The sequence below is a fragment of the Anolis sagrei genome, chromosome 9 (genome assembly GCF_037176765.1).
Source record: "Anolis sagrei isolate rAnoSag1 chromosome 9, rAnoSag1.mat, whole genome shotgun sequence".
NCBI lineage: Eukaryota > Metazoa > Chordata > Lepidosauria > Squamata > Dactyloidae > Anolis > Anolis sagrei.
Window position 1 is genome coordinate 21,680,768 of NC_090029.1, and position 11,565 is coordinate 21,692,332.

At 44.3% G+C, this 11,565-nt stretch overlaps 1 protein-coding gene across 1 annotated transcript; it reads left to right on the plus strand.

Moving 5' to 3' along the window:
• Positions 1-6,830: 6,830 nt before the first annotated feature.
• On the plus strand, positions 6,831-10,205 carry LOC132762478 (actin, cytoplasmic type 5). Its single transcript, XM_060755504.2, has 2 exons — positions 6,831-6,934; positions 8,714-10,205. The coding sequence occupies exon 2, from the start codon at positions 8,724-8,726 to the stop codon at positions 9,852-9,854; it is 1,131 nt and encodes a 376-aa protein (XP_060611487.1). The 5' UTR covers positions 6,831-6,934; positions 8,714-8,723; the 3' UTR covers positions 9,855-10,205.
• The last annotated feature ends 1,360 nt before the right edge of the window (positions 10,206-11,565 follow it).

Genomic DNA, 11,565 nt, shown 5'->3' on the forward strand with positions numbered 1-11,565 from the left:
ACCAATTTTACTTTGGATTTTGTTTCTTATTTTAATTTCTCTTAATCTTATTTAAATTACTCATAATAATAATAATAATAATAATAATTCAATAAACAAGATTAGTACACAGCAAACAAGGTCACAATGCTGGCTGTTGTATTGGATCCCATGTCAGACACTTCTAGAACTGTGTGATGTATCAGCAAATAATGTGTGCAGATCTGAGTAGGGTGACCTTTTGTAGCTGATAGATGGTGATTTTGTCAGCGTTGGTTGTGCCAAGATCTTTAAGCACTGCACCCAGTGTGCCGATCACCACTGGGACCCCTTGACTGGCTTGTGCCCGAGTCATTGCAATTCAATCTTTAAATCCTTATCTCGTGTCAGCTTTTCCAGTTGTTTCTCTGCAATCCTGCTGTCGCCTGGGATTGCAACATCGACGATCCGTACTTGGTTTTTTCCCACAATCGTGAGGTCAGGAGTGTTGTGCTCCAAAACTCTTGTCTGTCTGAATTCGGAGTAGCTTGACGTGTTCATTCTCTGTAACTTTTTCCGGCTTGTGATCCCACCCATTCTTTGTTGCTGGCAGATGGTATTTGTGGCACAAGTTCCAATGAATCATCTGAGCAACGGTGTTGTGCCTCTGCTTGTAGTCTGTCTGCGCAATCTTCTTGCGGCAGCTGAGGATGGGATCTATTGTTTCACCTGCTTCCTTGCAGAGTCTACACTTGGGATCTGTCGCCGACTTTTCAATTCCAGCTTGGATGGCATTGGTTCTAATTACTTGTTCTTGGGCTATGATTATTATTAATTCATTATCTATCTATATAAATAAAAACGTAATGTTCGTTAGTGGTATTCACAGAACTAAAAAACCAGTGGGGCAATTGGCACCAAATTTGGACGGCATACACCTAACAAGCCAATGGATGTCCTTCACTCAAAACAATTGATTTTGTAATTTGGGAGTTGTAGTTACTGGGATTTATAGTTCACCTACAATCAAAGAGAATTCTGAACTCTACCAATGATGGAATTGAACCAAAGGTGGCACACAGGACTCCCATGACCAACAGAAACACTAGAAGGGTTTAGTAGGCATTGACCTTGACTTTGGGAGTTGTAGTTCACCTACATCCAGAGAACACTGCGGACTCAAACAATGCTGGATCTGGACCAAACTTGGCACGGATATTCCATATGTCCAAATATGAACCCAGATAGAGTTTGGGGGAAATAGACCTTGACATTTGGGAGTTGTAGTTACTAGGATTTATAGTTCACCTACAATCAAAGAGCATTCTGAATCCCACCAGCGATATAATTGGGCCAAACTTCCCACACAGAACCCCCATGACCAACAGAAAACACTGAAGGCCATCCAGTCCAACTCCCTTCACCAAGGCAAGAAAACATAAACAAAGCCCTCCTGACAAAGAGCCATCCGGACATAGATATAGATATATGATTCACACACAGAGAGAGATATAGTATCATAGATTTGAAAGGGACCCCTAAAGAAGGACAATAATATGTGACAGGTTCCAGAGTAGGCAAACCAGACAATCTCTACATCTGTACTGACAAAGAAACAACAAGAAGTACTTTTTATCCACAAGCTTCAAGACATTCCATATATTAGAAATCAACACTTTCTCATTACTTTATTTTCAAGATCACCGGACTGGGCCGCAGCAACGCCTGGCAGGGGACGGCTAGTATATAAATAAAAATGTAATGTTCATTTGTGGGATTAACAGAACTCAAACACCACTGGATGAATTCACACCAAATTTGGACACAAGACACCTAACAACCCAATGTATGTCCTTTACTCAAAAAAATTGATTTTGTCATTTGGGAGTTGTAGTTGCTGGGATTTATAGTTCACCTACAATCAAAGAGCATTCTGAACTCCATCAATTATGGCATTGAACCAAACGTGGCACACAGAACTACAGTGACAATCAGAGAATACTGGAAGGTTTTGGCGAGCATTGACATTGAGTTTGGGAGTTGTAGTTCACCTACATCCAGAGAGCACTGTGGACTCAAACAATGATGGATCTGGACCAAACTTGGCACAAATATTCTACATTCCCAAATATGAACACAGATAGAGTTTGGGGAAAATAGACCTTTACATTTAGGGGTTGTAGTTACTGGGATTTATAGTTCACCTTCAATCAAAGAGCATTCTGAACCCCACGAACGACAGAATTGGGGCAGACTTCCCACACAGAACCCCCCTGACCAACAGAAAATACTTAAGACCATCCAGTCCAACTCCTTTCACCAGAGCAAGAAAACGTCATCAAATCCCTCCTGACAAAGAGCCATCCAGCCATAGATATAGATAGATATGATTCATACACACATGCACACATATATGTATATGACAGATATAGTATCCTAGGTTTGAAAGGGACCACTAAAGAAGGACAATTATATGTTCCATGTTCCAGAGTAGGCAAACCAGACAATCTCCACATCAACACAGACGAGAAATGCTGTTTCCCCACAAGCATCAAGACATTACATATATTAGAAACCAACACTTTCTCATTACTTTATTTTCCAGATCACCAGACTGGGCCACAGCAACGCCTGGCAGGGGACGGCTAGTAATTAAAATTATTATATTAATTTATACTAGTGAGGATGGGTATAAAAGCATTAGCATACAATTCAAAATATACACATATGCAAACATTAAAAGAGAATTTATGTGGGGAGAGCTCCTGCCTTTGCTGCGGAGTTCCCCAGGGTGCTATCCTCTCACCCCTGTTATTTAACATCTACGTCCGACCACTTGCTGGACTGGTGCGGAGCTTTGGCATAGAGTGCTACCAGTATGCAGATGATACCCAGCTACTCTTGCGTCTCGAACCTGGAACAACTGCAATTCCTGAGAACTTTAGGCTGTGTTTGGAAGCAGTGATGAGTTGGCTGTGAGCGAGCAGACTCAAAGTGAATCCTGCTAAAACTGAGATACTCTGGCCTGGCCAGCCGCCAGAATTAATTAATTTATTTATTTGGGGTTCTTTTACCCCGCCCTTCTCACCCTGAAGGGGACTCAGGGCGGCTTACAAAAGCAAAGGCACAATTTGATGCCTGCATCATAAAACAATCATACACAAAAATTACATCAATTCACAGTTAACAAAAATTCATGCATTACAACCATAAAATCAATAAAATCAATAAAAACCAAATACAAACCCAATTTCTCCTCTTACATGGTCAGCGTGCGTTAACACATAGATCTAGTTTTATGTTCCGCTACATCAATCCTGCTGGTCTTACTTGCCTGATTATCTGATTTAATTGCCAGAATGCCCAAAGGCCTGGTCCCATAACCAAGTCTTCACCCTCCTCCTGAAGGCGAGGAGGGATGATGATGCCCTGATTTCCCCAGGGAGTGAGTTCCACAGGTGGGGGGCTACCACTGAGAAAGCCCTGCTCCTCGTCCCCACCAGCCTCACTTGTGACAGTGGTGGGGTCGCGAGCAGGGCCTCCCCAGATGATCTCAAACTCCGGGGTGGGTCGTAGAGGGAGATACGTTCGGACAGATACACTGGACCGGAACCGTATAGGGTTTTGTAGGTCAAAACCAGCACCTTGAATTGTGCTCGGAACTGGATCGGCAGCCAGTGGAGATGGCACAGCAGGGGGGTGGTATGCTCCCTGTATGTTGCTCCGGTGAGCAATCTGGCTGCCGCTCGCTGGACTAGTTGAAGTTTCCGAACAGTCTTCAAGGGCAACCCCACGTAGAGAGCGTTGCAGTAGTCTATTCGGGATGTAACAAGACCATGGACCACAGTGGCCAGATCAGATTTCCCGAGGTACGGGCGCAACTGGTGCACAAGTTTTAATTGCGCAAAAGCTCTCCCAGCCACCGCTGAGACCTGGGATTCCAGGCTCAGTGATGAGTCCAGGATCACTCCCAAGCTGCGAACCTGCGTCTTCAGGGGGAGTGTAACCCCATCCAGCACAGGCTGTAACCCTATACCCTGTTCGGCCTTACGACTGACCAGTAGGACCTCTGTCTTGTCTGGATTCAATCCAGTCTCTGCCTGATTTCGATGGGGAAGCTCTGGCTCCATCTGCCACTGTTAAAAGCCTTGGGGTTGTGTTGGATTCATCGCTGACGATGGAGGCCCAGATCACGGCCATAAGTAAACAGGCCTTTTTTCATCTTCTCCAGGCAAGGAAATTGGCATCCTACCTTTTGGTAGAAGCATTGGCAACAGTAATCCACGCAACAGTCACCACGAGGTTGGACTATTGCAATGCCTTATATGCTGGTCTTCTGAAGTCAACGACCCAGAAGATTCGGGTGGTCCAAAATGCAGCAGCCAGGCTCCTAGCGGAATCATCTATAACAGTGGTTATCAACCTTCCTAACGCCGCGACCCCTTAATACACTTCCTCATGTTGTGGTGACCCCCAACCATAAAATTAGTTTCATTGCTACTTCATAACTGTCATTTTGCTGCTGTTATGAATAGTAATGTAAATATCTGATATGCAGGATGTATTTTCATACACTGGGCCAAATTTGGCACAAGACCCAATACACCCAAATTTAAATACTGGTGGGATTGTGGGAGGGTATTGATTTTGTCATTTGGGAGTTGTAGTTGCTGGGATTTATATTTCACCTACAATCAGAGAGCATTCTGAACTCCACCAACGATGGAATTGAATCAAACTTGGCACACAGAACTCCCATGACCAACAGAAAATACTAGAAGGGTTTGGTGGGCATTGACCTTGAGTTTTGGGAGTTGTAGTTCACCTACATCAAGAGAGCACTGTGGACTCAAACAATGATGGATCTGGACCAAACTTGGCACGAATACTCCATATACCCAAATGTAAACACTAGTGGGGTTTGGGGAAAAAATAGACCTTGACATTTGGGAGTTGTAGTTGCTGGGATTTATAGTTCACCTGCAATCAAAGAGCATTCTGAACTCTGCCAACAATTGAATTGGGCCAAACTTCCCACACAGAACCTCCATGACCAACAGAAAATACTGTTTTCTTTTTGTCTTTGGTGACCCCTCTGACATCCCCTCGCGACCCCTCCAGGGGTCCCGACCCCCAGGTTGAGAAACACTGATCTATAAGATCCCATATTACACCGATTCTGCAACAGCTGCATTGGCTACCAATAGAACATCGGATCTCTTACAAGATACTGATCCTGACATTTAGAACTCAAAATGGCCAAGGACCTTGATATTTTAGGGATATTCCTTTCATTCCTTTTCTCCATCAGTGGTCACCTCGATCCACCCAGGAAAATCTCCTATACATACCGGGTCCTAAGGAGGCACATTTGGAAGCTACAAGGTGTAGAGCTTTTTCGATCTATGCTCCAATTCTGTGGAACTCATTGCCTCCATATATTAGAGCAGTGTTTCTCAACCTTCCGAATGCCGCGACCCCTTAATACAGTTCCTCATGTTGTGGTGACCCCCAACCATAAAATTATTTTTGTTGCTACTTCGTAACTGTAATTTTGCTCCTGTTATGAATTACAATGTAAATATCTGATATGCAGGATGTATTTTCATTCTCTGGACCAAATTTGGCACAAATACCTGATACGCGCACATTAGAATACTGGTGGGTTTAGGGGGGGATTGATTGATTTTGTCATTTGAGAGTTGTAGTCGCTGGGATTTATAGTTCACCTACAATCAAAGAGCATTCTGAACATGATCGGTGGAATTAAACTTGGCACACAGAACTCCCATGACCAACAGAAAATAGTGGAAAGATTTGGTGGGTATAGACCTTGAGTTTGGGAGTTGTAGTTCACCTACATCCAGAGAGCACAAACAATGATGGATCTGGACCAAATTTGGCACAGATGCTCAATATGCCCAAATGTGAACACTGTTGTAGTTTGGGAAAAGTAGACCTTGACATTTGGAAGTTGTAGTTGCAGGGATTTATAGTTCACTTAAATCAAAGAGCATTCTGAGCATCACCAACGATAGAATTGGGACAAACCTCCCACACAGAACCCCCATGACTAACAGAAAATACTATGTTTCCTCATGGTCTTTGGTGACCCCTCTGATACCCCCTCACGACCCCTCTGGGGGTCCCGACCCCCAGGTTGAGAACCACTGTATTAGAGCAATGTCGGAGTTGCGACCTTTTGTAAAGGCGCTCAAGACTTGGCTGTTTGGCTCTGCATTTGAGTAATCGGATCCAATTTTGCCATAGTCACTGCTGAATGTGTTTATGTTGAATGTTTTATATTGTGTATACGCTATTTTAAATTGTAAGTCGCTTGGAGCACTTTGGTGGAGAGCGACTAATTAAGAAATAAAGTGATGATGATGATGATGATGATGAATTTAATATAATCAGCATGAAAACATTCAGCTCAAACCCATCAAAACACATTCAGAGTTTAAAACTCTGGACTAGATCTTTAAAACCTTCAAAACAGCAGTGGCTCAGTGCTATGGAATCCTGGGATTTGTAGTTTGTAGTACTCTTTAGCAGAGACCTTGCAAAACTACATCTCCCAGGACTCCATGGTAGTTAAAGTGGTGCCAAACTTTACTAACTGTACAGTGTGGAAGCAGCCCAAGTCTTTGTGTGTGTGTTTGTGTGTGTGAGAGAGAGATATAGAGATGAGGTCCTTTGACTCTGGGAATTGTAGTCCTGGAGGGAGAGAGAAGCATACAATACAATGCTCCCGTGACGTCACAGTAGAACTGTGCGGGTTGGCCAATCAAAGACAATCAAGCTCTATATGGAATAGCCAATCAGCGACGCCAGCTTGATATAGAATAGCCAATCGGCGCTCAGAATTCCACGTCGCGGGCAATTTGAAATGAATCAGGGCGTGTAGCTTTGCAACAGAGTTTATTGTGAGCTGTTTACTACTCGGTGCAAGCGGGAAGTTGGGTTCTACTCAGAGGTGAGTTCCTGTAATTGTGTTCCTTGATATTTTAAGGAAAATAATAATAATAATAATAATAATAATAATATAAATAATAATAATAATATAATCCTTAATAGTTTGGGTCTTACAAGGAAAACATTTGTAATTATTTTTTTTAAAATAATTGCAGTGTGATTCCCTGCTTTTTGACTTATTGGTATTGATATCCAGCTTTTCCCAGTTGGGGATTGAAAGTGTCTTGCAATTATTATTATTATTATTAATAATAATAATAATAATAATTACAGGTCTAAATGTACATCATGTGAACCTATAGTTCAAAAGCATTGCCATTAAATAACTATTTTATTTATAAATATTCACTCATGTTTTGAACAGTGTACACATTTTTAATTTTCAGTTAATATTCATGCTGTTAGAGTCCCTTATTTATTTCTTTATTTACGGCATTTATATCCCGCCCTTCTCACCCCTACTTAGGGTTAGATGTACAAACAATATATTGTTTTGGGTTGTTGTAGGTTTTTTCGGGCTATATGGCCATGGTCTAGAGGCATTCTCTCCTGACGTTTCGCCTGCATCTATGGCAAGCATCCTCAGAGGTAGTGAGGTCTGCTGGAACTAGGAAAAAGGGTTTATATATCTGTGGAATGACTAGGGTGGGACAAAGGACTTTTCTCTGCTGGAGCTAGGTGGGAATGTTTCAACTGACCACCTTGATTAGCTTACAATGGGCTGACTGTGCCTCGAGCAAACTTTTGTTGAGAAGGAATTGTTCTGGTAGCCAGAACAAAATCTGGCTACTAGTATTAAAAAACTCTAAAATTGCAACAGCACAACAGAGAGGAAGCAAGCAGGGACATCTAATTAACAAAACTCTCAACAAAAGTTTGCTCCAGGCACAGTCAGCCCATTGTATGCTAATCAAGGTGGTCAGTTGAAACATGCTCGTGCGCCTTCAGTCCCGAGCAGCAGAGATCCAGTCAAAGAATCCTTATCTATTTGTGAATAGATGTTGGTTCCAAGTAGAAGGAGATAGGAAGTGTGGCCCCCGCCCTTAGTTCTAAAATTATACAGTCATAATCGTTGCCCTTTTATGCAAAGAAATGTGCATGCCGCATAGCCCACACTAAATTCTCTGGAAGAGACTGAGATGTCCTCTGTGCCTCCCACATACATTTGCCAAGTTTACATTGTGGATGCGTCTGCACTGTAGAATTAATGCAGTTTGGCCCCACTTTAATTTTCCATGGTCTCAATAATATAGAAGTTTTTGTGTGTAGAAGTTGTTATGCATGGTCTGAGCTTGTTTACAGTTTGTTGGTAGAGCTCTAGATGGTTTGTTGACGTGTCACAGAGTTAGTGATGTATACTCATCAAACAGTCACTGTAGTTTCTTTTGATAGAACTGCTTAGATTAATTGACCACTTCACCCTCCTTTCTCCCAACAATTCTCCAGTTAAGCTTTCTGTTTTGGATAATGCTGTCTGTTCCAGAATTGGACCTAAGGACACGACTCAAGGGAAATGGCCACTTTCTGTGCATTACCATGATGAGATCAATGGCATTGCACCAACCCCCAGAGTCAGACATGACTGGCCTTAATGTCAGGGGACAACCTTTACCTTTATTATACCATTGTGTATGTATAATAGGTCTTGATCAACCATGTATTTTGGAACACCAAGGGCCCAATGTTATTAAGTCCGTGTCACTGGGTTGCTGAGCATGACTTGTCTCCATAGCTTTGTGAACCATGTCCTGAAACAGCTCTATCTCCTATTTCCTTCTAGTTAACTCAGAATGGCCGACGACGAGATTGCCGCTCTGGTGGTGGACAACGGCTCCGGCATGTGCAAAGCCGGGTTTGCGGGAGACGACGCTCCCCGGGCGGTGTTCCCCTCCATTGTGGGGCGGCCCAGGCACCAGGGAGTCATGGTGGGGATGGGCCAGAAGGACAGCTACGTGGGAGACGAGGCCCAGAGCAAGCGAGGCATCCTGACCCTGAAGTACCCCATCGAGCACGGCATTGTCACCAACTGGGATGACATGGAGAAGATCTGGCACCACACCTTCTACAATGAGCTGCGGGTGGCCCCCGAGGAGCACCCGGTCTTGCTCACTGAAGCGCCCCTCAATCCCAAAGCCAACCGGGAGAAGATGACGCAGATCATGTTCGAGACCTTCAACACGCCCGCTATGTACGTGGCCATCCAGGCGGTGCTGTCCCTCTATGCTTCGGGACGCACCACCGGGATCGTCATGGACTCCGGTGACGGAGTCACCCACACGGTGCCCATCTACGAGGGCTACGCCTTGCCCCATGCCATCCTGCGCTTGGACCTGGCCGGCCGAGACTTGACTGACTACCTCATGAAGATCCTCACAGAGCGGGGCTACAGCTTCACCACCACGGCTGAGAGAGAGATCGTGAGGGACATCAAGGAGAAGCTCTGCTACGTGGCATTGGATTTCGAGCAAGAGATGGCCACCGCCGCGTCGTCCTCCTCCTTGGAGAAGAGCTACGAGTTGCCCGACGGGCAAGTCATCACCATCGGTAACGAGCGCTTCCGGTGCCCCGAGGCCGTCTTCCAGCCTTCGTTCCTGGGCATGGAGTCTTGCGGCATCCACGAGACCACGTTCAACTCCATCATGAAGTGCGACGTGGACATCCGCAAGGACCTCTATGCCAACACCGTCTTATCCGGCGGCAGTACCATGTATCCCGGCATCGCCGACCGAATGCAGAAGGAAATCACCGCCCTGGCCCCCAGCACCATGAAGATCAAGATCATTGCCCCTCCGGAGCGGAAGTATTCGGTGTGGATCGGGGGCTCCATCTTGGCTTCCCTGTCCACCTTCCAGCAGATGTGGATCAGCAAGCAAGAATACGATGAGTCCGGCCCATCCATCGTCCATCGCAAATGCTTTTAATAGCCGTAGATAGCCAGTAGATGGAATGAAGAAGCCGGTGTCATCTACTGGAGTTGATAGACCTTCTTTTCTTCTCTGTGTCCTATTGTGAAATCCCAGCATGTCTCCTCGGGCTTTGACTCCCCGTCTCTCTCTCTTTCTGCAGCATCTCGTCTTGTTTCCAAGCCATCTTCACGGCCGCTCCTTTCTCTATGTGTAGCCACAGTTCTCCTGTGACCACTTCCTCCTTCTGACCGTGGCCTCAGAGTATAAAGCATGGCATTTTGTGTGTAGCTGGAAATGTAGGCGCCGGTTCTTCCCTCACTGCCGACTTCTGTGTCAAACATGCTAATAAAATGTATGGGAAGACAACGGCGACGTGTGCCTTGTGTCAAATAGTTTGCTCTTTTGGTCTTGCGTCTTTGCCAATGAGGAGGAGATACACTCAGTCCTCCCGGTTGGACTTTTGGGGTTTAATTAAAAGGTCCCTTTCGGAATCTAAGTAATCCAGTGTGCCATAGTCAACATCCACTGGATGACGTAGAAATTCAGAGAGGTAAAAATACTATATACACATACACACTGCTTCCCCAAAAATAAGACAGTGTCTTATATTAATTTTTGCTCACATAGATGCACTAGGCCAGTGTTTCTTAACTTTCCTAATGCTGTGACCCCTTAATACAGTTCCCCATATATTGTGGTGACCCCCAACCATAACATCATTTTCGTTGCTACTTCATAACTATAATTTTGCAACTTATGAATTGTCATATAAATATGCTGATCTGCAGGATGTCTTTTCATTCACTGGACCAAATTTGGCACAAATACCTGATATGCCCCAGTTTGAATACTGGTGGGGTTGGGTTGGGGGTGGGGAACGATTTTGTCATTTGGGAGTTGTAGTTGCTGGGATTTATAGCTCAACCATGGATCTAGACAAAACTTGGCACGAATACTCAATATGCCCAAATGTGAACACCAGTGGAGTTTGGGGAAAATAGATCTTAGCATTTGAGGGGTGTAGTCGCTGGGATTTATAGTTCACCTACAATCAAAGTGTTCTGAACTCCACCAACGATGGATCTGGACGAAACTTGGCACGAATACTGAACATGCCCAAATGTGAACACTGGTGGAGACTGGGGAAAATAGATCTTAGCATTTGGAAGTTGTAGTTGCTGGGATTTATAGTTCACCTACAATTAAAGAGCACTCAGCTCCATCAATGATTGGCAGCCACAGCCAAGCTGGTGGAGGGGGCACACCCCCCCGGCCGAGTGGTGCCTCTTCCTCCCAGAAGGAAGGCCCAGGGCAGTGGCGCCCAGGCCCACCACCCCCTGTTCCACTTCGGTCAGATAGGTGTGTATGTATATATATTTTACTAATATAATATATATTATATCTATATAACAGATATAAGTTAAAGGTTTTCCCCTTGACATTAAGTCCAGTTGTGTTTGACTGGTGCTCATCTCCATTTCCAAGCCAAAGAGCCGGTGTTGTCCGTAGACACCTCCAAAGTCATGTGGCCTATACTATACCATACCAACCGCTGCTCTGAGATCAGAGTGAAGAGAAGGGCCAGGAAGGCAGTTCCATTTGTCTCCTGCACTGTGCTTATAATATAATATATCGTATATACATATAATATTGATAATATTATAATGTAATGTAATATACTAATAATAATATATTATAATTATATATTTTATATTAAGTGTAATAT

Coding starts and splice junctions, on each gene's coding strand:
- LOC132762478 (XM_060755504.2), top strand. CDS start 8,724: ATGGCCGACGACGAGATTGCCGCTCTGGTGGTGGACAACGGCTCCGGC.